The sequence below is a fragment of the Mytilus trossulus genome, chromosome 3 (assembly GCF_036588685.1).
Source record: "Mytilus trossulus isolate FHL-02 chromosome 3, PNRI_Mtr1.1.1.hap1, whole genome shotgun sequence".
Taxonomy (NCBI): domain Eukaryota; kingdom Metazoa; phylum Mollusca; class Bivalvia; order Mytilida; family Mytilidae; genus Mytilus; species Mytilus trossulus.
This window is the reverse complement of record NC_086375.1, coordinates 42764278-42791930: the sequence shown is the minus strand read 5'-3', so window position 1 is coordinate 42791930 and position 27653 is coordinate 42764278. Positions and strand designations below refer to the sequence as shown.

The 27653-nt window shown below is 30.5% G+C and overlaps 2 protein-coding genes across 3 annotated transcripts; one reads left to right on the top strand and one right to left on the bottom strand.

Annotated features, from left to right (window-relative positions):
• Nucleotides 1–504: 504 nt before the first annotated feature.
• On the bottom strand, nt 505–13639 carry LOC134711519 (sphingolipid delta(4)-desaturase DES1-like). Its single transcript, XM_063572150.1, has 3 exons — nt 13450–13639; nt 8057–8799; nt 505–6221 (listed from the first exon to the last, which is right to left on the bottom strand). The coding sequence occupies exons 1-3, from the start codon at nt 13529–13531 to the stop codon at nt 6030–6032; spliced, it is 1017 nt and encodes a 338-aa protein (XP_063428220.1). The 5' UTR covers nt 13532–13639; the 3' UTR covers nt 505–6029.
• A 19-nt stretch (nt 13640–13658) lies between these two features.
• On the top strand, nt 13659–25796 carry LOC134711518 (transcriptional repressor protein YY1-like). Of its 2 annotated transcripts, XM_063572147.1 has the most exons (10): nt 13661–14149; nt 15910–16054; nt 20898–20936; nt 21503–21560; nt 22009–22167; nt 22720–22889; nt 23385–23435; nt 23884–23916; nt 24381–24447; nt 24920–25796. In XM_063572147.1, the coding sequence occupies exons 1-9, from the start codon at nt 13708–13710 to the stop codon at nt 24418–24420; spliced, it is 1137 nt and encodes a 378-aa protein (XP_063428217.1). In that variant the 5' UTR covers nt 13661–13707; the 3' UTR covers nt 24421–24447; nt 24920–25796. The 2 variants fall into 2 exon arrangements, with proteins under 2 accessions (XP_063428218.1, XP_063428217.1); XM_063572148.1 differs by lacking the exon at nt 20898–20936 and having other exon boundaries at nt 13659–14149.
• The last annotated feature ends 1857 nt before the right edge of the window (nt 25797–27653 follow it).

Below are 27653 nucleotides of genomic sequence, written 5' to 3'. Positions count from 1 at the left end.
TTTCATTAATATATTTCTTTGTTTTGCACAAAGAAAATGTTAATTTTGATAACCTTTTAAATTCACTAAAGCTTATATCCATGAAAACCCGTACCCATAATCTAATATAAAACAACAGTATATGATCATGATGATCAAACTAAACGATGGTACAAATAAACTTCAGTTTTTTTGCAACTCCATAATAGATATGATGGTCAAAAGAGATAAGAGATCCACATCATTTTGACAGCAATTAAGCAACACAATCTCACCAAAAATAGATATCATTCAAAAGATCACCATTGAAACTTATACCAGTAATATGGTCTTTCTCTTTGCTTCGTTCAATTCCTTCATCACTTGTGTTTGATTTTTTATTGGAAATGAAATTTCTCATCTACTTTTTATATATGCTAATCATGGCCTTGGTTTGCCAAAAAACATCAGAATGAAGAATAACAATGAAGTTACCTTTAGTTATTGAAGTGTTACTATACTCATTATGAATTGATAATAATACAATTGAATGCAAATCTTTATTGATAATTCAAAAACAACTTTTATGCATAACCAACACACATCCACTTCTTATAGTAAGTGTAATTACAGTAATCAACTTCTCCTCATGAATAGTGCTAACAATGAAATGATGAAGGTATAAAAATAAATGAGAAAATATGCTCTTGGATTAGAATAAAATGTAGACAAAAAATGGAACAAATTAAACACTAACAATATTATGGATATATTCAGTTGAGTTATGAATTTCAAAATGACTAATTTAAACAAGATCTGACCATTATTTCAGTATGGCAAAAGTAAAATAAAAAAAAGTACATGGTCTGTATAAAATATACCCAAGAACTAGTGGAATACATCACTCAAGTAAATGAACTTACCAGTATGAAATAATTGTCACAATTGCAAGCGAATTTTACTCAATGCTTTTGTTGACTTAACATGTAATATTTATATAATTTTTATATCATTTGTTAATATGTTTTTACAATAGGAGCAATTTTTTAATGTCTTTTATTGATTGCCCTATCAGAATCAAAAGGAATAACAGTGATTTGATTGGTTGCATCTTAAATAAAAACTTGGTAAACTTCATTGGTCTACTGTTCATTTTAAAATACATTTTTTCACTGGAAATAAGATTTCTAAAGTGTATGCTTCTAAAAATAAAAATAAGAATACATTTGATTTTTCAACAGTAAATTGACTGAATGATACCGAGCTAGAGTACAAGAATAATCAATAAATAGTGTCAAAAACACCCTATATAAAACAATAAAATAATCACATCTAACAATAATGACAAATTAACGTAAAACTTTTCAGACACAGACCTGGCAAGATAACTAAATCATTCAATGATGTGGAAAAATCAAACTTCTTACTTGTGCAAGGACTACTAGGTAGCCCTTAAACAATAATCTACTGGCCTTGAAAGTTTTGACTTGTCCCTACTGAAAGTTTAGGAAAAATGGGCATGCTATTTCCACATCACTTTAATTGAATACATGCCTCATTTATTTCTTGTTCTATCATGTTCCCACATTATAATTGTTTTTTTTTGTTCTGACCCTTCATTATATGTATAGCCATTCTTCCTGCACTGAAACATTTGACATTATAAATTGACCAACCTCTGGTGAGGCACAACTTTTAGGTTATTCATTAAACCTACCCAACAAATACAAACACATTACATAAAAGTGCAGTTCAAAATATTTGTAAATAGTAAATGTTATGGTAATGATTCAATTTGATCAAATATAAGTCGACTGTCAATCTTTGAAAGCCAATGATAAAACAGGGGGAAGCACTCTATACTGCTACATGTAATTACATGTAATTACAAACGTCTTAGATTCTTGGATCTGACATGTATGTGTATCATAAAATAATGATGTTTCCCAATCAAATGTTTACACAAAAAGAATCAAGTTTCTTAGATATTTTCATCAAAAAGAAACAATGCAGATATTATAGCATCCAAGTGTATTTGAATTGAGCCATCTTCATTTGTAATTACAATATTTCAGTCTGCATTAGAATAAGTAAAAACTAGAGGCTCCAAAGAGCCTGTGTCGCTCACCTTGGTCTATGTGAATATTAAACAAAGGAAGCAGATGGATTCATGACAAAATTGTGTTTTGGTGATGGTGATGTGTTTGTAAATCTTACTTTACTAGTCTTGCTGCTTACATTTATCTCTATCTATAATGAACTTGGCCCAGTAGTTTCAGTGGAAAATGTTAATAAAAATTTACAAATTTTATGAAAATTGTTAAAAATTGACTATAAAGGACAATAACTCCTTAGGAGGTCAATTGACAATTTCGGTCATGTTGACTTATTTGTAAATCTTACTTTGCTGAACATAATTGCTGTTTACAGATTATCTCTATCTATAATAATATTCAAGATAATAACCAAAAACTGCAAAATTTCCTTAAAATTACCGATTCAGGGGCAGCAACCCAACAATGGGTTGTCAGATTCATCTGAAAATTATAGGGCAGATAGATCTTGATCTGATTAATAATTTTACCCCGTGTTGGATTTGCTCTAAATGCTTTGGTTTTTGAGTTATAAGCCAAAAACTGCATTTTACCCCTATGTTCTATTTTTAGCTGTGGCGGCCATCTTGATTTGATAGTCGGGTCACCGGACACATTTTTAAAACAAGATACCCCAAAGATGATGATTGCCAAGTCTGGATTAATTTGGCCCAGTAGTTTCAGAGGAGAAGATTTTTGTAAAAGATAACTAAGATTTACGAAAAATGGTTAAAAATTGACTATAAAGGGCAATAACTCCTAAACGGGTCAACTGACCATTTCGGTCGTGTTGACTTATTTGTAAATCCTACTTTACTTAACATTATTGCTGTTTACAGTTTATCTCTATCTATAATAATATTCAAGATAATAACCAAAAACTGCAAAATGTCCACAAAATTACCAATTCAGGGGCAGAAACCCAACAATGGGTTGTCCGATTCATCTGAAAATTTCAGGGCAGATAGATCTTGACCTGATAAACATTTTTACCCCATGTCAGATTTCCTCTAAATGCTTTGGTTTTTGAGTTATAAGCCAAAAACTGCATTTTACCCCTATGTTCTATTTTTTGCCGTGGCGGCCATCTTGGTTGGATGACCGGGTCACGCCACACATTTTTTAAACTAGATACCCCAATGATGATTGTGGCCAAGTTTGCCCAGTAGTTTCAGAGGAGAAGATTTTTGTAAAAGATAACTAAGATTTACGAAAAATGGTTAAAAATTGACTATAAAGGGCAATAACTCCTAAACGGGTCAACTGACCATTTCGGTCATGTTGACTTATTTGTAAATCCTACTTTACTAAACATTATTGCTGTTTGCAGTTTATCTCTATCTATAATAATATTCAAGATAATAACCAAAAACTGCAAAATTTCCACAAAATTACCAATTCAGGGGCAGCAACCCAACAACGTGTTGACCGATTCATCTGAAAATTACAGGGCAGATAGATCTTGACCTGATAAACATTTTTAGCCCATGTCAGATTTCCTCTAAATGCTTTGGTTTTTGAGTTATAAGCCAAAAACTGCATTTTACCCCTATGTTCTATTTTTAGCCGTGGCGGCCATCTTGGTTGGTTGACCGGGTCACGCCACACATTTTTTAAACTAGATACCCCAATGATGATTGTGGCCAAGTTTGGTTCAATTTGGCCCAGTAGTTTCAGAGAAGAAGATTTTTGTAAAAGTTAACGACGACGGACGACGGACGACGGACGACGGACGCCGGACGCAAGGTGATGGGAAAAGCTCACTTGGCCCTTCGGGCCAGGTGAGCTAAAAAATATGCAGGTATTAATGTTTTCTAATTGCAGCTAAAATAATAAAAACTGCAGACAGAATATATTGGTTATGAGCTTTTACTGGCACAACAAAAAACCAACATAAATATTTTCCTTGCCAAGTAAAAAATGTAAAAAAAAATCAAAGATGAAAAATAACATTCATAATTTCATTATCATATGAATAATATGTAACATAAAAAAACATTATGCACTTAAATACATGATGTATGGTTTAAATTTTGAAGAGATCAATTTTGATATTTCTAATAAAGGAAAAAAGATGGATTTATGCTCTCAGATCTACTTTAAAAGCTGAAGTTGAGTCAAATAATTCAATAACAAGAATAAGGTCATATTAAAAAAATATATATATTATCCCCTCCCCTTTATTTTTCATTTGCATCTCATTTATTCATGAAAGAGCACACTCACTTAAAGATTGATAGAATATCACAGTTGTGCCTTTTAACAATTCAGATGTTTAAAAATTGTTTATGTGAGAATAATCATGTTATGGGTATGTGCCGCAGAGACAAGTGAACGATTAATACTGTGAAATCACAGACTAGCATTGAAATCCAATATTTAGGAAGAATAACAGATATTTCTCTTTTACAGAAAAAAAAACCCATCTACCTAAGGATAGCTAAATACAAATATAAAATTATAAAACCACAAAGCAGCATATATGTTGACAAGCAAATACTAATTATTAACTGGTGTGCAAGTACAAAAAATCATAATAAGAGCACATTGTATTAATACAAATCTCTTAAAACATTTTGTAAAATTAATGCTGAACTTTAATTTGTTGCATGAACAAATTTTGTCTTAAAGCATTTAGTATTGCAGCAACAAGTCCACAGGTTAAACTCTATAAAAATAGACACTTATATCTATCAAATGTAAAAAATTATTGGTTTGCAACTTTTGAACCATTTCACCTGGGAAGAGCCATCCAATTTAACTAAAACAAGGGGTGGACACTTGTCATTCCCACTTCCATCTCTTCTACTTTAACTTCCCTACCACTCAGGTTATCCTTTTTTTAACTCAAGCTACCTCTCTCTTTTCCTGACTATCTCCCCCTTAAAACATTTTAAAAAAATACATTTTTCTAATGGATTTTTAAAGCCATAGCAAAATTTGATTGACAGAGTAAGCACCTAAATAACTATCTAAATCAACATCAAATGCTATAGTGACAAAGATTCAAGTTCACAAAAATGTCAGCAGTAAAACTATTCCATATAATTTACAACATTTTTAAAATGTTGAAAACCTTGTAAAAGTAATTAAAATACTGAAAAATTGATGTAACATGTTAGCACTGACTGGTGGTATATAGCACCAACTTACAATCAAACTTAACTTAAAGCAATAATACAACTTTTTGTTTTCAAAACAATACTTTCAACATATAACAAAAAGTATCTGTGTTCACTGAACACAATTTCTCTATAATACATGTGTTTAAAAAAGAGATGTGACTTTTGGTAACAGCAATGATAACAACTTAAATAATCAAAATTTCAACATGAACTTTTAAATCTATGAAATGCAGAAAAATCTAAATACATATATTTAGATTTACAAGATATTTTTTAAGATATTTGCTCAAGAAAGTTTAATTTCATATTGAAATACTATGGATTTGTTTATTTTTTATGGGTACCAATTTTCATGGATACAAAAAACTGGCATTTCGGTGAATTTTTTATTTCATGGTTTGCCAAAGTCTTCACACACCCATAAAGAAAATGTCTGAAATAAAAGAATTCTTCATCTTTCCCCAAAAAATCCATGAAATTTGATATCCCATGAATAATAATGAAACCACAGTACCAAGTTTCTAATGCAGGCATATGCATGGCATATAAATTCACATTATATAAAGGCATGTTATTGTGAATCAATGAAAACTTAATATGATTCTTTTGCACTAATTGATAATACAATCTTACATTAGAATTTATATAACATTGTAAAAAATAAAGGTCCTTAAAATATTAAATATTAAAGGTTTAATAAGTTCCTGAAGACTTTAAAAACATGTACTGCCTTTTTATTTGTTATTGACATTGTATTCAAATATTTCTTCCAATTACCTTATATACAATAATGACAAAAAGCAATGATGAATTTGTGATTACAATATGATGAATAAAACTTCTTCTAACATGTCTAATCTGCATGTGTCTTTCCATTTGGTGTTTGGACATCTTTTATATGTTTCTCCTCATAGTCAGTTTTCATTCTTCTACGGATTCGAGAGAATGGTCCTATAGATGGATCAGTTATAAAGTTAAAGATCACTTTACACCAGGATGAATGCTGGGGTAAATTATCATAATACTCTGGGGCAATTTCTTTCACCTGAAATTATAAGATATTTGCCATGTAAATAAGACATCATTGACTTTGATATATGAGTGTGAACTTTTTTAGTTTTCTTGTTTAAACTCTACTGAAAAGGTAAATTGCATAGTAAAAATGTACATAAAAAATTATTAAAGTAAATACTTCCTGATTCATTCAATTTTTAAAAGTACAGAATGTAGAACGACCCTAGCATAGTTACAGTCAGTCTACTGTAAAGGTCAACAATATTAAGCAAAAAACTATGTTTTCAGGTCACCTTCTTGTACAGCTTTGATAGCACCTATGTATTTAAATGCAAGTTCATTTCTTTACTAATGTGAGTTTTCTCTAGTCCAAGGGGTAATTTTATAAACTTGTTTGATTAGAATACCCAAGTGTAACTTGTACATGTATACAGTATAGATTTAATTTTACAAGTATAGATAAATAAAGAACCCAAACATAATTCAAAAATTCAAATATTTGTTCATTTTCAGAAGGATTATCATCAAATCATGCTTTATCTAAAGTCAAAATATTGATTTAAATGTTGATTATTAAATCCTTCAAAATACTGTATTCTTGTCACTTTAAAATCTATCCAAACACTTTTTGTTACAAATCCAGATTAAAATCCTTCAAAATGTAATTGCTTTAAAATTGAGTAATATGAATAACAGTTTTAAAATATATCTTTTTTTTCCATTGAACATTCTAAAAGGAAAAATCTTTAATATTACTATTAGGATTTGTCTGGAAAAAAAGTATTGAAGGTCGTACTTTGACATAAAATGGTTTGCTTTTTATTAATTGTGACTTGGATGGCTAGTTATATCATTGGCACATCCATGTATATACACCAGAAGTACCCAAACTCCAACACATGTACTTCATAAAACAGAAATGCGAGAATTGGTCTAGATTTTTTTTAAAAGTCAGGTTATAATACCAGTACTGCTAAAAGTAATTTCATCCATTCTTCTATGATTTTATTTGATACAATTAATATACTTTATAATGTACAACATATCAATCTCTGTTACGCTCTAGGGTGTTTAATAAAGTGGTATTAGCAGTAATATAATCATAATAATTTTATTTATATCCAAGACAGAAATTCTTATTCTCCTGGCACTTTAATTTACAATTAGTGATTATAAAATGATTGACAGTAAAACATAATCCCTTTAAGGCTTAAATAACCTAGAGTGTAATACACTATATAACCGTTTTCATTCCACATTCTCACTTCTTAAATTTAAGGACATGCCATTTAGCCGAACACCAGTCAAATTACTTTTTGTTTTGTAATTGTGATATTCAAGCATTTGTACACATATAGATTTTCTGTGCAAATAACTAGTGCAAAATAAATACTTAAATAGATTTTCTACAATACATAAACAATACGTTACTAAACTGATATTACCATACAAAAATATTGCCTTAGGATTTTAACATAAACTGTTGCTTAGTTTTTATTTTTCTATGTTGTGAACATGTTTTGCGTACTATTGTTTTTTTTTCTCTTCTAGCCATGTTGTTGTCAGTTTATTTTTGATCTATGAGTTTGAAGTTCCCTCTGGACAGTGGTATTTTTTTGCCTTTCTTGTGCAAAATTCAGCTTTTTCTTGGATATGGTTGTTGTCAATAGTATAAAGCCGTCAACGTTTCTAGAAAAATGACATGCAAACTTGGTAAAATTAAACAGCAAATTCTGCTATTGTATAGACAGAAAAAAAACTGCTTTGTGTAAATCATTTCTTGTATGAAAGTTCTTGACCCTGTTTGTATTCACTTACTAGAATTTTTAAGACCACAAAATAAATGGTATCTGACTATGTACCAACCTTATAAAGTCTTGATCCTGGTATATATGGGAAGTCATGGTGTTCGTTGTGATAGCCTACATTGAAGGTTAGGTAATTCAATGGTCCATAATATGAATAGGTCTCACAGCCTTTGATAAACATGTAGTGCTCTGCTATAAAATGTCCAGACAATGGGTGTAATCCAGTTCCCATAAGAGTTCCTGCTATCATGTAAAATACTGGTTTAATACCCCAAAAGTTATAAATACAAATGTCAAAAGCTACTTGGATAACTATGTTTATAAGTTCTAAACCTGTGAGAGGTTTTGGTCGTACAAACAGTGGTCGAATAGTGTAGAAGTATGGCATTAGTAAACAATATACAAATTTTGACCATGTACGAGTGAAAAATCTTCCTTCTATTTCTGTTGGAATATCTACATCTCTTTCCACGTCACCTTGGTAACGATGATGCTCAAGATGATATTTCTTGAAAGAAACTGACATTGGCACACCTAGTGGCAAATTGGCAATATATCCTAAAATTCGGTTGGCCAAAGGATAGCTATGACCAAATGCTAAATTGTGTGATATTTCATGAATAGCAAGAGTTAATGAGTGATTTATTGTCCCACCAAGACAGTATGCTAATATGACCACTGTTACCCACGATGCATCTTTTATCAAATATAAACTGAGAATCTGGAATAACACCACAGCTGCTACAATGTATTTTGTTCTAGGTTCATGTCCCATCAGCTTTTTTACTTCTGGATATTTTGCTGGAAAAAAATAATTTAAAATCATCATTACAGGAAATCAGTTTATATATAATAAACATATTAGACAAAACTTAGCAATTTAAAAAGTACCAGAATAATATAGTTTCTCCATTTTTAAATTGATCTCTCCTACTTGCAGGAGCCATCCAAGAGCATCGAATATAATGATTGAATTATAAGGGTAAGTAAAAAGGTTTATAAGGAATAATCCAGACTGTTGTCTTGAATGATACTTAGAATAAAGATCATACATTCATGATTGTATTTTGATTTTGAAAATTGTTATTATGCCTCATTTTTTCTGTGTGTTTATCCCTAGCTTGTAGAACCGGTAATCTCATTTTTTATTATTATCCAAAGTGAGTGAATGTTTTGTCTATTCAGGTCAATCTTATGGTGTTTAAGCTAGTCATATTAAAAACAATTATAAATACATAATCTGAAGACTATGTTTTCATCTAGATTTTTTTTTGTTAGATAAAAATGGTTGTTCAGTACACATGGTACATTGTAGCTATCTTTAGGTATACTACATATGAACATGTACATTTATCATCACATGTACTTATGGGATTTTGTGTTTTAAATGATCTACTTGTTGTTTTTCAGAGATGGATAAAGCCTCCTCCCCCACTAAGGAGCATCAATGTGTATATACTGGTATATCATAATTGTATAGACATACAAACAATGTACACAAGTCACTCCTAATATTTGTGACTTTTCAGGAACCCCCTTTTTTCAAAATCCTTGATCTGAATCAGTTACTTTCATCAATTAATACAGCTGCAACATACATGTAGTTGTCTCACTGGCAATTATACCACGTCTTCTTATAATATAATACATATGAAGAATTATATAGGTGGAAGAACACAGTAACACAAAATAATGAGGAGGCATGAATGTGTTAAGGTTAAATTAATCTATTTAAAACTTTTATACATTTATTACAATGTACTTCGTGATACCTTTAAAAACTTTATCCATTCATTCAAAGATTAAGCACTATTTGTAAAACACGCATTACAATGTTGACATGCAGGTTTTATCTAGATACAGTGTACACAGATACATATCATAAATGACGACATATTTAAATTGAGTCATGAGTGTACACATGTACTAGGTTAGCAAGTTTGTGCAGGCCATTACACAGTGTATGTATGGAATTGAAAACACTTCTGACAATACAAGAAAAATGTCTTTTGTGGGATTTCAATTAACAACTATTCATCGTTTGTTCATTCTAAAAATGAAGCATTCGAAATTGGTATATTTATACAAAAACAGCCAATCAACTTTAGCTTCTTTATAATAGTTTCAGTCTATTGTCACTGTGTATATTTTGTGAAATAGGGCCTAATTTTATTTTTGTGCAGCGGTACTCAGCTATGTTGGCAAAATATTCATGTCTTCATAATCAATATGATTGTGGAATTGTTCTTTAGGATTTGCATATCTACAAATACTTGCAATTAAAAATTCAATTTAGTTGTATTGAATTTCTTTCTTTTGTTAACACTATGATAGACCATGTTACTGGGACTACATTCAATACCAATGTAAACATTGATGTTCATTTCTCTGTGATATATTCATGCATTACACATGAGGGTAGGGATGAGAGGTTCTTGCTTTCTACTTTCATTAAATTCCTCATACATCTTACTTAATCTTTGCAAATATTACCAATTCTGTAAAATGCTTATAAAATGATTGTATGCATTGTACTATTATTAAAAGTATTCATGTAATTAATAATGATATCTTATTTATTCTGTTCATCATATGTTTTTGTCAATATTGCACATATAGTTCTTTTTTTAACAGCTTTTCTTTACACTTTTGCATCACATTAAACTCCATTCTTTATATTCTTTCTCTGTTTTTATTTTCTTTTCGGTTAACCCTATACATGTATATCCAAGTTTAGAAATTTCATTACAATTATGTATTAAACATTTTACATAAATCTACACCTAATTTAAAGTACATAAATTTTATGGTCATTTAAATGTAAAAAGGACCAATCAAATAAATCAATAATAAAAAAGTTAATACATTTTAATAAAACATAATTTACCAATTCAGTATCTAGAACTAATCCCAGCCACTATTTAAAACTCAATAAACAACTCATAAAATAAATTGATGATTAATGGGGCATTCTGTCTTTATTGATATGAATCAATTATCAATCCATAAATTAACTGACATGGGATTTAGTTAAGTGATGTTAATTCATAGTGCAATGTACAACTTTTTTTTTACCTTTATTCTACTGTTCTTGGCCAAATCGGCACAAGTTAGATAATTTATTACAAGCTCATTCTAAATCTCTGACAGTAAAACTATGTAACTATTTAAATGCAGCTTGGAAAATTAGATCGCATATATTGTCATAATATTATTGTATACTCTGTAACTACTGTTCTCTGCTGTCTTTTGTTTGTCATATATTGTATATATTTTCGTTTGCCATAGCATGTATATGCTTCTTGCAAATAAAGTATTCATTCATTCATTCAACTTGGCTTTTGAATAGCAAATAAAAGTTAAATATTCTGTCAATAGATGAAAATTTAAAGAAAAAAAAGAAAATCTTGATAATATGCAGTTTTAAAAATATTTAATAATACACTTCTGAATCATATTTATATAAAAATTTGTGCTTGAAAAAAGGGTGGTGGTTAGGGTATTCATTCTTAAGTTAAGGGTTATAAATCATCAGTACTTCACTACACATGATACAAGTACATGTATTATGTTTCACTTGTATTTTATAATCAAAGAAATAATTAAAATAATTGAATAAGAACAATGACTGCAAAACAAATCTATTGCAGGGGAAATGAGTACCTATATGTTGTAAAACATTTGGTTAATAAAGAATTGAATTGAATTGAATTGAGTGCCATTTAATATACAAATCAAACTTTTAACCGGATATACATGTACAATGTACAATTAAGTGAGTATATATCATAATAGTACCAGGCACCATTTCTTATTTAAAAGCCAACACAAACAAAGTATACTTTTAAATTGACATGTTCAGTGAAGTAAGAGTTCAACCAAGGTGATTCATGTATATATTATAGAAAGTAAAGTATTTCTCAAGGTTAAAACAAACTTTTTATGTTGTTATCATCATGATCATCTATAAATTTTGGGATAAGTTTAATTTCATAATTATGCACAAATACCAGTAAGCCTATTCAGGACATTGGGTTCTAGTAAGATTTGATACCATAATGATATCTTGAATTTGTTTGTTTGAAATTCTCTCCATACATGTATAATTATAAAAAAACGTTCAAGAGATCTTATAAATTTCATAATCAGGTAAATGTATGTAATGATGTTTTCATTTCCTACATGTATATATCCCAATCTGAAATCAAACCAAAATTAAAACCATACCTGTGCAACTAATGAAGGTATAAGTTACCAACAGTTGGTTGGTTAAATATTATTAAAATATACATACATACAAAACTGTAAATCTGATCCCCACAGTGCATATAAAATTAATTTCTTCATTTCATGCTCTGCGCTGCATGAACAATTGTTAACCCTTGCCTCACAACTAAATTAATTATTATTTTTATCAACTTGAAGTGTAAGTAAATTCAATATTTTACTGGCAATATAGTTTTCAATATGACTTCGTGCAACGTTTGCAGCTTTATTGTTTTACATATTTTTGTGTTTTGAAGTGTTATTTTTTGTTTCCTCATGTTTGGTTCGCCATCAGGCTTTGAGTGTGCCCTTATTTAATTTCTGTGTTTCGTGTCGGTAATCTTAATTTTAATGCTTACCCTGCATTTAATTAAAAATTAAACCAGGACTAAATTCAATACCAATGTCCAGCTATTGCTTTCTATTATGTGTTATCAGGATATTATATTTACACATGTATGTATTTACACATGTAATTGCTATCAAATTACTTAGATCTGCTAAGATTAATATTTTTTCTCTCAGTCAAATCCGATGCAAATAGCGGACGCTAAAAGATTACCACAGGGTCTTCTGACATGTCCATTGATAATGAATGCATGATCTCCAAAAATGGCTGTAATAGCATCTAGTACTATCTTCCTAATATTTATTTCTCATGCTTTGTTTTCCATTTTACGTGAACATTTCTAAAATTGAGAATGGAAATAGGGAATGTGTCAAAGAGACAACAACCGAGGGGGGATAGGACCTATATTGGGACTCCGGGATCGGGTGTTTTTAAGCTCAGGATTTCGAGATGTACTCCTTCAGGATCCGGGAATTCTTTTTTTCAAATTTCAGGATCCTGGATTTAACTTTATTTAAATTAGGACCTCAGGATTTCGTGTTTTTAAGCCTGGGATTTCGGGATCATGACCCCTCCTTCACCCCTCAACAACCCGACCAAATAAAATTCAGTTGTCATACAATATTATAGTTAAAATTATAGTCAAGGTTGTATCCAATAATATTTATAGTAAAATCAACAATTCTTGCTACATGTAAAAACAGATATAATATGTCTGTGGTAAAATTTTAGACCTTATACAACATTAAAAATGGGTGTGGAGATACTGGTGTCTCAGTTGTATAATTGTACTGCAGTGGTGTCATGTCTCACTCAAAATTATTATTTATTCTTACCCAATATTTCTTTTCTTCGTGTTGCATGCGGTTCTTCCGTATACACCCATTCATAGTCCGTTTGAGAAACTTGAGCGCCCATACTTTTAATATTGTTTGCTCCTATAATATAAATCGTTTGGTCCTCAATATCAGACCATTTAACTCTATTCTAAAATGATCTTACGACTTTCAGATACACATGAATGATTTTATCACGTGACAAATGAGTTAACTACGACCCCCAGCGAACAAAACTTGCTGGCCGCCATTACCAACATGGCGTCCATCATTGGTTCGGAAGTTGAAATTCAAGAAGTTGAGGTGGAATCGATCCCTGTTGAAGTGCCGATAGAGACAGTTGAAACGACTGATGAAACAATTGAAGTGCAACCTATGATAGCTTTACAACCCTTGCCAGATGGACAGGAAGAAATAATTTTACAAACTCGTGAGGAAGTCGTCGGTGATCCTCACCTCGTGTATGTTGACAGTATACCTGTTCCTGCGCCTGAAATAGAAGTATCTACAGAAGAAATTTGTACATATAGAAAGGGCAAAGGGAGTAAAAAGAAAGGAAGTCGCTCAAAAAATTATGTTAGTGCTGGAACACTTGGAGAATTGAACTTTGATTCGCCTTCATCATCGAAGAAATGGGAACAAAAACAGGTTCAAATAAAAACTTTGGAAGGAGAATTTTCAGTAACAATGTGGGCTACGGGTCAGTATATATCTTATTCTTAAAGTTTAAACTATTGGTCATGAGTTTTGGTACATTATTGTGTCAAAATAGCGAAAATAAGTCAAAATAATCAAAGAAATCCTGTCAATAGTTCGTACAGACAGGACAGTATGAAATGACGTCATTGTCTTTTTATGGAATGTTCAAGTAGACACACCCAACGTATTTTTACCCTTTTTCATTCAATTTGAGGGCTGACAATGTTTTTCAAGTCAAGTTAAGATGTTTGTTTTGATTTAGCTGTCGGCCATAGTGAATTCATGGGCGCCGCCATATTATTTCAGCCATTGCAAGAACATGGCGGTGTAAATTTGCAATGGCGGACCGCGGCCATTTGCAGAAAGATGACCGCGAATTTTAACCCATTTCTCGTATGCGCTGGAGTCATGCAATGTCTTTTAATGAAAATTTTGATAAATTAAATTATGTTGGAGATGATTGTGAACTAATTTCACTGAAACTTGTTGAAACTAAGAATATTTTATTGAAAATGGAAAATGACCTTGGAAATGGACAAGATGGCTCCTTTCTTTGCATTCAACCGTGTAATTTATCACGTGATTTCTTTATTTAGAAAATTTTGTTAAGTGAAGGTCAAAACTTTTTATAAAGTAGAGGAGTCTATAAATAGTTATTGTATAATACGAGATTTTCGTGATTCAGCTTCAAATGAACGAGAAAAACAAACCCAAATAAGAATAACAACATGCTTAGAATTTTGTTATATACGGTGTACAAATAAAAATTCTTTGTTTTCCAACTAAAATTAAGGGCTGTCATGATCAAAATAAAATCAATTATCAGAAGAACATTAATGTAAGGGCAAGGCATTTACAATGACAATTATAAAAAATATAACAAAACCCAGTTTGCTGGCATTTTAACAGCCTCCTGTAGTTTTCACGATGAACTATTAAATCTACAGGCCCAGAGCTCAATTTTTTGAAAACTTTTAGTTAGATTCGAATTCTGTTGGCCTGTAGATACATTGTATGATTTTCTTTGCATTCAACCGTGTAATTTATCACGTGATTTCTTTATTTAGAAAATTTTGTTAAGTGAAGGTCAAAACTTTTTATAAAGTAGAGGAGTCTATAAATAGTTATTGTATAATACGAGATTTTCGTGATTCAGCTTCAAATGAACGAGAAAAACAAACCCAAATAAGAATAACAACATGCTTAGAATTTTGTTATATACGGTGTACAAATAAAAATTCTTTGTTTTCCAACTAAAATTAAGGGCTGTCATGATCAAAATAAAATCAATTATCAGAAGAACATTAATGTAAGGGCAAGGCATTTACAATGACAATTATAAAAAATATAACAAAACCCAGTTTGCTGGCATTTTAACAGCCTCCTGTAGTTTTCATGATGAACTATTAAATCTACAGGCCCAGAGCTCAATTTTTTGAAAACTTTTAGTTCGATTCGAATTCTGTTGGCCTGTAGATACATTGTATGATTTTGACAGGCCCGAGAGCAATTTTACTAGCCTGGGCTGCCACTAATCGTGAAAACTGCTCCTGTTTTAAGGACAGAAGCTCTCAACCTCTCTTTTAAATCTTTAATTTATTGGTTTACAAATGAAATACATTTAAAAATGTTCCAAAAAATGAACAAAAGAGCACTTTGAAACCATTAAAGTTAATTGTTTAAATTTACTGTGAAGGTATTACTTTAGGAAAGGTTTTTAAACTTATGTCATTCAATTATATAAGCTATCAAATATTTCAGGTGGGGATGACAAAATAAAACTAGAAGATGAAGTATCAGAAACAGATGCTGATTTTACAGAATATATGACTGGCAAAAAACTGCCACCGGGTGGTATTCCTGGACTTGATTTAAGTGACCCAAAACAACTTGCAGAATTTGCCAGGTATAATTAAATAAAAAATTAAAGATGCAAAATTATTTCGATTGTCTTGTTAAAATGTGTATGTTATGTTCTTATTTATTCTTAACCAAGCTGGGTAATGAGGGATTTGTGAACATGCAACATTTAGTAATCTTTGTCATTGAAACTTTGGTTGACAGACCACATCTCCTTATTTTTATTGCTAGATTTGTAACTCAAAATGATATGTGTGCTTGTTTCTCTACCTGACAAAATTTCATCTGTGCAGGGTTTCCCCTGGGTCAATTATTTTTTTCGCCACCTCTTTCGCCAAACAAAATATTTTTCGCCAAATAACATAAATATATTTTTCGTTTAAAATTTACATTTTTTTCCACCCCCTCCCCTCCCCCCTTTCCCTTAAATAATATGATTTTGCCCAGTGTGTTTATGATTATGCTCTCAAACTTATTTTAGAGTTTACATGTTAATGGATAAACACTAAAAATTTACTTTAAAACAACAGAAATTTTAATTCAAAAGGGAAAACTATTCATTGTATTTTAAACAACTTTTCTAATTGATTGGGCCACTATACTTTTCATAATAAAGAAGATATACGTCCTGGAATATAACAAAATAAATAGACATGTTTTGACTATATAATACCAGTATAGTTCGTAGGGAAAGTTTCTTTAAAAGAAAAATACTGATGTTCCCTTTTGTACTAAGAATTTTTTTTTACAACAAAACAAAAGCTTTTATCACATGAAATTGATCCCTCGTTTCATGTGTAGTCATAACATTGAAGGGCTACCCTCTTTGGAGCCAACCTTTTGGATAGATTTCTTCATAATAACAGTTTTTTTTTCTTGACCATCGGTAATGAAAAAGTTGAGACGTAAAACTAGGCTTGAAACACGTGTGTCACTCAAACGACTTTAAAAACCTCTTCCTAATCAATTACCGCTATTTAAGTCAAAGGATAATTAAAGTTTTGAATCCGAGATTTTTCTTGCTTTTGGACATTTTTCGTCACAACAACAGCTTTCTTTTATCTTTAAAAGCGGAGGAGACGTCAAAAGTTTGCTTCAAACACGTGCGTCGCAAAGTGGTAAATAAATTCGGTATGTGACATTTAGCAGAAGCCATTTAACCATATCATTTTGTCAAACAATTCAATCAACACCTTTAATAATATAGTCCTTTGTTTTCGATAGCTATAAAATGCAATCAGCTGATTATTGATTTTCTGTCCAAACCTTAATGAGGTCAAGGTGAATTCCGAGTATTGTCTGATCGGGTAAAGTCCGAGAAACTCGAAAAAAGTAAATAAACAAGATGGAGGAAAATAAATCGTTCTTTGTATTTCTTTCGCCAAATTCTTTCGCAAATGACGAATTTTTATCGCCACAATTATTATTTTTTCGCAAATTGCGAAAATGGCGACTGCCAGCGGAAACCCTGCATCTGTGCCTTAATACATATACATGTATAAACATTTCAAAAAGCACTTTGAAGTCACAGTGGGGTCTGCACCAAGTCAGGAATATGACAGTTTCATTCGTCTTTGATGCGTTTTGTTATTTGATTTTGCCATGTGATTATGGACTTTGCTAATTGATTTTCCTCTAACATGTCTAAGTTCAGTATTTTTGCAGTTGAAAGAGAAATATTTGGAGAAAAAATCTGAATAAGACATGTTAGAGGGAGCAATGTAAAAAAAAGTCCTGTCTGGATTTTTTTTGTTCAAATTGAAAAAAATACAAAAAATCCTGAAAAAAGTAGAAACACCCGAGGAAAGCTTGCCCTTTCAAAGTTTTCTTTGCTTTGAATTCTACAAGTATCATTACTATGATGTGGAGTGAATGTAGTCTGGTAGTCAGTGGTACAGTAATGATTGACATATTAATGTATGTGCATGTGTCATTCTAAAATTTTGATTTATTGCTCAATAGTTCATGTAGGTATTATAGTTACATGTATGTACAGTACTATAATAAATTAATACATGCATGTACAAATGGGCATAACTTTTGGATTTGTCAACTCTATGTTGCAACCACCACTTCACATTTTCATGCTTAAATAAATCATAATAACAAAATTTTATCCTGTTGTAAGCAAAATGTTGTTTTTTTACATTTAAATTTTGCTTAACATCAATGCAACACAGAGGCTATACAAATATTGTCAAATTTTAACTGACCAAAGTTATAGACCAAATGATAGCATATATGTCAGAAAAAGTTAAAAAAAAGTTTTAGGTATGAATTGATTTTATTATTTAATATAAAAAAATACAACTTAATCAAACTTTTATAAAAGGATATTTGAGTTGATGCATTACTTTTTTTTTTTTATGAAAATTAAATTTTAAAAGTTTAAAAAAAAAGCTCAACCATATATTCTCATTTAATTTTGGATGGTGAAATTTGACAACATACAATGTAGCCAACATGTTGTTTTGATACAGAATTGAAAATTAATTTGCATGCATGCATTAATTCATTGCTTGGAATACTAAAAAGAATAAAATGTACTAACCTTTAAGATATATTTTGATTGGGTTACACTAATTTGCACTAACTTATTGTATAACATGTTCATGTATTAATTGTTCTAATGTCATATTTGTCTCACAAAAATTCAAGCAGACCCATATTGATAAGTCAGCTTAAGTTATGTAACCTCTTGTAAAAATTTAACCCAAATTTGTACAGGGGGGTGGGGTTCAAACGATCTTAATGGCAAATGAAAAATCACAAAAGGACTCATAAGTTAATTGAATTGGTTCACTATTCTAAGAAGGAAAGTAGATAAACAATAAAGATAATTTCCTAGCAACAATTTATTGAATAGGGTATATTTTAATAACCCACTTGATAGTAACTAGAAGGGTAGAGTACACTAAATGTTTTGATTCTTGGCACACAATTTTCCTTTAACTTATCTAGATATATAGTATGACATTAACTTTGAACCACTTACAGTGTCCCACCTAGTTTAAAGAATAAAACCATCAGTTTATTCCTGCATCAAGATTCCTTATCTACAAATGTATGATTACTTGGGATCTTACTTTTCAAACTAGGGGTCAGTGTTCTCCCTTTGGTCTTTGCTTTGCTTAGCCTTTATAATTAAAAAAATGCTACTGCTAAATGTTAAATTCAAACATAGCTATTGCATGGTTTTATCATTGCTTAAATGTATTTAGTGGAAATACATATCATTGCCATTAAAATCATACTTTTTCTGAATACCCGACTTGGAGTACAGTTGATAATTATATTTCAACTACCAAATAGTCAATAAATGGCCTTTAGTGTACATGTTCCTACATTACATGGTTACTAGACCAGTATTGTTATTTGATACAAAGTTCTTTTTATTATTTCTGAGTGCTGTAGTAACTCAACAAGTCACTTCTTTAATAACAGTATTTTTGTTTCTAACTAACATTGCAATTTGCACTTCAATTATTTTTTCAACTATTAGTCTAAAGAATTATCATGGCATTTAATGATCCATGTGCCAATTAGGTATCTTTATGAATGCATTAGGTAACTGCATTATAGAGGAACAGTCAAAACATGAAAAAAAACAAGAAAACACAGAACATCTCAATACAAAGGATACATACTTATGAGGCTAAGATTTGTCCAATATCTGGTATGGTAATTAAATATGCAAGTAAAATTTGTTGCTGTGGTTCAAAAGTGTTTCTCATTTCTTGATTTTTTATAAAGATAAGACTTGGTTTTCCATTTGAATGATAATACTCTAGTCGTTTTTGGGACCCTTCATAGCTTGCTGTTCAGTGTGAGTCAAGGCTCTGTGTTAAAGACTGTACTTTGACCTATAATGGTTTACTTTTATAAAATTTGACTTGGATGGAGAGTTGTCTCAGTGGCACTCATACCACATCTTCTTTTATCTATGTTAAAGCTCATTTCCTCAATGTTGGTCAAATGGGCTCCATAACTTGAATTCTTTGTATGTAGTTATAATTCATTCTAATAAAAAAGCTAACTGAGTTCCCAGATAGCATTTCACATGTTTCAGTTATTGCCTTTGCCAGTAGATTGATTATATTGCATCATATTTTGCATTCTTATTACTAAGTATAACCCTTTCCTCCATAATGACGCCTTTTGACACCTCTGTAGTACCTCAGTTGAAATGCTCTTGACTACTAAAATGTCATAATAAATTTGAGAAAGGAAATGGTGAATATGTCAAAGCGACAACCACCCGACCATAGAGCAGACAACAGCTGAAGGCAACCAACGGGTCTTCAATGTAGCGAAAATTCCCACACCCGTAGGTGTCCTTCAGCTGGTCCCTAAAAATATGCACAATAGTACAGTGCAGTGATAATGGACGTCATACTAAACTCCGAATTATACACAAGAAACTAAAATTTAAAATCATACAAGACTAACAAAGGCCAGAGGCTCCTGACTTGGGACAGGCGCAAATTGCCGCGGGGTTAAACATGTTTATGAGATCTCAACCCTCCCCCTATACCTCTAGCCAATGTAGAAATGTAAAAGAATAACAATAAGTAAACTTAACAAAATTTGTATCCAATATGAAAGGAATATCATAGGAATATCCATCTGATTTTTTTTGAGGAAATATTTATTTTTCGCAATGCATTAATACTTGAAAGCATATTTTCAGAATTTTATTGAAAAATCCTATGCAAATCAAGTATGCAAAAAAAAATTCAATGGAGGAAAGGGTTAAAAGGTGTTTTGTTCTATTATTTTTTAAAGCGCTGATTACTTTAATATTAGTTTGTTTTCAATATAGAATAATGAGTTAAAAGAAAATCCATATTCATTTCAAATAAACAAATTGGATTTGTTGTTAATTTCAGTCTCCAGCCAAGAGACATGCAGTTGCTACAGCACTCAAGGTATTTATCTCACAGGGGAAGGGACCAAATATTTCAATATTAGCTATTGTATTGTCTGCTTTTGATCATTGACAAGGTAACGTCTATAAAATCATTCATTGGTCACATGTTAATTCTTATAACCTCATTACATCATGCATGAATTGGAATATTTTTAAGGCATTGTGATTTTGTAATGTCAAGCTGAGCAAACAGACAAACCATGTTGTTTAAGACTTTTAAAAAAAAAAACCTTACAGGATTCAGATTGCGGACCTGAATATTAAATGGAGATTTGTGTTACTGACTTGCATGTATACTGTATATTCAATTTCACCCAGAAAAGAAAAAAAAAGCTACAACTTTTGGATGCATTCATTTTAGCTAAAAAAAAATGAATAAAAATTTAGCTTGTGGCGCCATAATATAAAATAAGTACTATACATGTATTTATTTTTCATCATGCTTGTAATCTAATGCAACTCTGCCCAAAATTTATTATCTATATGTGCAAGCAGCGCTAAAATATTTATTAAAAAAAGATTGAAAACATTCAAAAGATTAACATTTATATTTGATTATTTCAGAATAAAGCCAAGAAAAGCTGCAGATGATGTGCCAAGAACTGTTCCTTGTCCACACAAGGTATAATTCTAGATGTAATAAAAAACTTCCTCACTTAGTTTAGATTTTACTGGGTTTTTTTTCCTGTTTAGTTGTAATAATCCCATGTAGAAAAAGGTCATTACAGTTTACTGAATCAAACTTTGTATTACATGTATTTGTATCTGTTTTAACAATGCCAAAAATAAATTATTTAAAATGCTGTGGTGGATAAAAAGATGTGGAGTATATTCAAATGAGACAGCAACCAAACAAACAAAAAACAAATTTATCTACAGGTCATCATATTCTGTTTGACAACTGACCATTGAATTTAAAATATGTAAATTTTTAGATTGTCTTGTAGAATTGTCTATAGTTCTTGATTGATTATATGACTAAAACCATTAAGAATGTTTGTTGCGGCTTTTTTAACAAGTTGAAAATTAATCTTTTCAAAAGTATTACATTACATGTTCTTTTATTACAGGGTTGCAATAAAATGTTTCGTGATAACTCAGCCATGCGCAAACATCTACACACACATGGACCAAGGGTACATGTCTGTGCAGAATGTGGAAAAGCCTTTGTTGAAAGTTCTAAGTTAAAACGGCATCAACTTGTACACACAGGGGAGAAACCATTTCAGGTGAATACAAATACTTTAAATTGGAGTTAATATGTATCTAAAGAAACAACAGCGTATGCCGGAGATCAATTGAGATAATATTTCAAGATGAGATGCAAATAATTCAAATGGAAATGTATTTAGTATATGGGTTATTTGCTGGTTACTAAAAGTTTGCAAAAGAACCATAGTCCCAATTTCAAAATATATCATGTGTTCTCACCATGTATTTCAAGAAGCACTTTTCACAGAAGAAATTTCAAATTGGATATTTTTGCTGAAAATTTATACAGAGGGGCAGATTTTATAATTTGACCATGGAGGATCTTATTTCTTATATGCTCACTGTCAAATATATAGGCTTCAGGATCAGTGTACTTAAAAGCTGAAAGTAAAATTGTCCCTTTGTATAATTCAAACTTGCTTAATTTTTGGCCTCACAATTTTGATACAATATATATGTATTACTAAATTTACTTACAACTGAGAAATCGAAGCTAGTTTAATCAAATTTGAATTTGTAATTTAACTTTTTATGATGATTCTAACTATTGTTAACATTTTATTTTGCAGTGTACATTTGAAGGCTGTGGTAAAAGATTTTCACTAGACTTTAACTTACGGACACATGTTAGAATACATACAGGGGACAGACCATATGTTTGTCCATTTGATGGCTGCAATAAAAAGTTTGCACAGTCTACCAACCTCAAGTCTCATATACTAACACATGCTAAAGCAAAGTAAGTCAACTATATCCTTATTTAGTCAAATATGCAAATGCATGCTTGTGCCAAGTAAATCATCTAAACCAGATTTACTGACATACTTAACTTTATATACTCAACTCAACAAACATGCTAATTAATGTAAAAAAAAAAGAGAAACAACCTTGAATCACATGATAATGTATGCCAAAGCCAAGTGAGTCAACTCTACCATAATCACTTCATATATACACATTGATACCTTAAGAAAATATTCAACATAATTCATTCATGTATTGGTAACCAGTTTTCAATTCATATACTATAAAAAGAAAATGTACTGAGTGTGTGAGTGAGACAGCTACCCAACAACAAAAAAAGGATTCCAATGAGATCTAGAGGTAAAAAATTTAAAAAAATGTTGTTTTTTTAAGAATTTTTTAAAAGATAATATCATAGTTGTGCTTTCCTGTTAAATCAATTTAGAATATGACTGTAGATGATAATAACAAATGTATTTTGTTTTAACAGTGCTGTTTCAAATACAGAAAAGATAATGACATTTGATGATGGTTTAGTATTGTAAGTATATTTGTTTACACATTCGTCTTTTGCTGTCTTGTGAATAGTTGTCTTTTTGACATTAATACCAGTTATCTTATTGTTTGTATACTGTGAAGAAATTGTTTATATTGCTTTAAAATTAATGGAGAACATATTAAGATTACAGCCTAATGAAAAAACTAGTTTCTAGAAGGAAATATACCAATCTTTTCATCATGCAAAATAGTATAAATGATATATATATTTCATGTTATATTTGTTATTCTCGTGGTGTTTTGTCTGATGATTGGTCCGTTTCTGTGTGTGTTGTGTTTCGGTGTTTTGTCGTTGTTCTCCTCTTATATTTAATGCGTTTCGCTCGGTTTTGGTTTGTTACCCCGATTTTGTTTTTTGTCCATGGATTTATGAGTTTTGAACAGCGGTATGCTACTGTTGCCTTTATATATAACAATTTTTTTTGTTTCAGAAGTCAAGCATCTGCTTACCAACTGCCTAATCAGTAAGTTTTAAAACAAATTTAAATATGAATTTATAAGTACATTTAAAGGATAAAATCAAAATAATTTTACGTTATATGTACAAATATTCACATACTGTATTGCATACTGTTGATGACAATTTTGGTAATAGAATTCTGAATCAAAATCAAAAAGAAAATTTATTTGCATTTGTAAGGCATTCTCTTTTAATCAGTTTTGTTTTCAAAAACTCACCTGTGTAGAAAAATAACATAATATAATCATTTCTGAAGTACACACACATTGTCACATGTCTTACAAGAAACTAATAAAAATTAATGCAAGATTTGTATGATAATGTTTTATATTCTAATGTTTAAATAAAGAAAAGAGAAAGAGGATTATTCTTCATGTAGTTTATATCTTAAGAGAAAGAGTAGCAAGTCATAATTCTGAACTATCAACTATATCAAGTTCTTCAACCTTTGTTATATTTATTTTGTAGAGAAACAACATTAATTGGTTATGCATATGAAGAGCAATGAAGGAACAATAGTAGATGTATATAAAACGTAAGTATTATATCTTTCAAGGTTGAGGCCAGAGCTGAACAATTTAAATTCTTGAATACTTTATTATCAACACTGTTTTAAGAAGGTGAAGAAGGGCAATTTGCCTGGATCAACAAATTGATGACTTACTTGAAATTTTTTACATGATTTCATTCATTAAATGTTGGTTGCTTATTGTGTAATGGCAAATATTTCATGCATGTATAAAGCTTTCAATATAAAGTCTATTTTCAATGTCTGATGGATTCTTTTGTTTATTAATCTATGGATTTGATGAAATAGAAGATTCCTAAAGAGAGTGTATTTTTAATTCAACTTCATAAAATGTTTACAATGCTACTATCAGCATGCTGCTTCCATGAAAGTATTAAAAGCATTTGGTGACAGAATAAACAGTCAAAATTGCTCATTGTTTCATTAAGCTTTAAACCTTTAAAATTTTTATAACAAATTTTCCTTCTTACTTTTTCAGATTTAGATTTTATTTGCAAATGACCGTTTATTGTATTTGGTGATATGTCATCACCATCGAGTCAGGAAGACAGTATGTGTTCAGTAGTAAGGAAGAGATAGAAGTTCTACAGGGATTACATTGAATGAAAAGGATAAGATCATGCTTGTCAGCACTGAAGTTCACAGATTCATTGTTCGTTGAAATCGTTTCCCCTGTAATATGATTTCTATATATAGATTTCTATGGCTTCTCATTCTGTAAAAAATATGGGAAAACTAATCATTTGTAGATATGTTCATATGTCATACTTCTGTTTTTTCATGTCATAAACAATTGAAATTAGAGCTGTGATTGCAAAAGAAAACATGGAAAATGATTGGGTCAAATTGTTATAATTCTGGGAAAGGGCTAGTTCATGTTTCTGTGCTTCCCATCACATTGACAATGCATAGATGTTAATTTTATGTGTGTTTTGTCACAACTAATGTACTATTCTTTAATAATGAATGCAATTTATTTATTCTGTAACATAATGTTTGTATTTTGAATTGTGTAAAATACAATTGATTTTTGGAATATCTATCTCAAGTTAAATTATTCGCCTCAAATACTTTCTGGGCTGTGCATCTTATCAATATTTACACATATGGAAGAAAGTCAAGTTCAATCACTTAAACCTAAAAAAAAAAGTTTACAGAAAAGAGATATATTTTTCTTTATATTAAATAGCAAGCCATTCTGAAGTGATGTAAGACAATTTTAATGCTTTATGTTAAAATTATAAAACTTTGTTTCCAACTTAAAAATCTGAACTTAAATAGTTCAGTTATGGTAAGAATTTGGTGAGGAGACAGTCTTTATATATGACTTTAAGATAAAGAATGAATGATCAAATTTAATATGGACGTTAAGCAACCAACAATCAATCAATCAAATTTAATAATAGATTTTATAAATATTAAAATTTTATTGTATAATTTTGCATTACATTCACATATTACACAGTACTATATTTTTTTTAGGACTGTTCCGTTATGGTTATAAAGCACATGAAACAATCTGTAACCTCTTGTATAAATAATTTTATAATAGTATTTTTTAAAAGAAATATTACTCGCTGAAAATGCTGATATTATATGAAGTGTTACCCTGTAGCACCACAAACACATGATGTGAACAGTCCATTGACATTTCTCTGATTAAGATGATTGCATATAAAGTTCATTGTAAGCTGTATAGACATTTTGTACATGTATTTATTAATTCATCGTCATTCATACAGAAGCATTAATAGTAAGTTAATGTCCTTAAGACATTGGCGAACTGAGATTATTATGTTGCTATTCTTTATAAGAATGGGTATTGTCAGTGCTAATGCAAGCAGTTAAAATGTGATTAAAGAAAAGAAGAGAATTTGAATTTGTTTTTATTGCAGGCCTTTCCCTATCAGAAAAAAGTAATGTGTATCAAATTAGAAAAAAAAAACAAGACAAATAGTTTAAAATGCAGGAAAGCTACTTTAATAATGAACACATGTTTAGAACAGAACAGGTAGACATATAAAAATTGACAATAAGGATTGCTTTCTTTCATCTTCTAATTGTAAACTTTCTAATTCTATTCAACAACATTCCAGCAGTGATGACATTTGGAAAATATATATTTCCAAGTTAATACAATATTCTAGAGCTTGTGCTTTCTATCATGATTCCCACTATTTAGGATTGAGGATAAAAAAGTAAAAATTATCAGTAACATTACCATCAATCAATCAAAAGGAGATTTCAGTCATGGATGATATTTGTCTACAATGTTGGAATAGGCCAATGTTGAAGACGTAGATAGATCCAGGTGTATGATGCAGGTTCTTTATAGCCTGTAGTTAGGGGTAAAGCTGGTCTCTCAAATACAATAAAAGCATTGTTTCTATTATATTTGTTGAATGAAATAACTTGTGGTTGTCTGTTTTGCAGTTTTGTATGACCTTGACCTCATTCACATGGTTTATTTACCATACAGTTATGAGGTGGAGGACAGGGGTAAGGGAGACGGGGAGAAAGGAGAAAAAGTTGGAAAAAAAATAAAATATGAAAAAATAAAATATCTCTCTTTTTTCCGGTAAATTAAAAAAAAAAAAATAAGGAGAAGAGGGGTAGGAGAAAGGAGAAGGGTACCCTCTGTCCTCCCCCTCAGTTATTGTGGTCCTTGGTGTAAAATGTTTATGAAATGACTCAACGTATATTTAACAATTCTTTAAAGCTGGCAGGAAATTTCAGAGTGCACTCATTATTGTACACATTTATGAGCATAATAGTGTACTACTTTCATGGAGTCGCATATGATTATCTTGTTAACTGTTATAGATAACAATTTTGTCTCTAATACGATGAAAGTTGCAGTTATTTATCACAGTATGCGAGATGAAGGTATTTCTATTTGGCGGCAGCCTGAATGGTTTATGTCTTGTATGCAGATACCTTGAGATACAAAGTTATCATCTGTCATATGTCAAATGTCCTTGACTTCATTTTCATGGTTCAGCAACTGCTTGAAAGAACAAATTGATTTTTTTTATGTGAATTTCCACTTATCATGAGTAACTGGTTATCTATGTTTGGTTTATGGATTCCTTGCAATGTGTACATGACTGTCAGATGAACAGTTTGCATCTCATATACATCATTTCATAGATCAGTGATCAAGGTCTGAGTTATGCGACTAGGTCTGTGTCTTTAATACTAGAAGCATTTGG

Coding starts and splice junctions, on each gene's coding strand:
- LOC134711519 (XM_063572150.1), bottom strand. CDS start 13,531: ATGGGCGCTCAAGTTTCTCAAACGGACTATGAATGGGTGTATACGGAA. Junction 8,800..13,449: donor ACGAAGAAAAGAAATATTGG/GTAAGAATAAAT, acceptor ATTTTTTTCCAG/CAAAATATCCAGAAGTAAAA. Junction 6,222..8,056: donor CAGGATCAAGACTTTATAAG/GTTGGTACATAG, acceptor TTATAATTTCAG/GTGAAAGAAATTGCCCCAGA.
- LOC134711518 (XM_063572147.1), top strand. CDS start 13,708: ATGGCGTCCATCATTGGTTCGGAAGTTGAAATTCAAGAAGTTGAGGTG. Junction 22,168..22,719: donor CAGGGGAGAAACCATTTCAG/GTGAATACAAAT, acceptor TTTATTTTGCAG/TGTACATTTGAAGGCTGTGG. Junction 22,890..23,384: donor CTAACACATGCTAAAGCAAA/GTAAGTCAACTA, acceptor TTGTTTTAACAG/TGCTGTTTCAAATACAGAAA.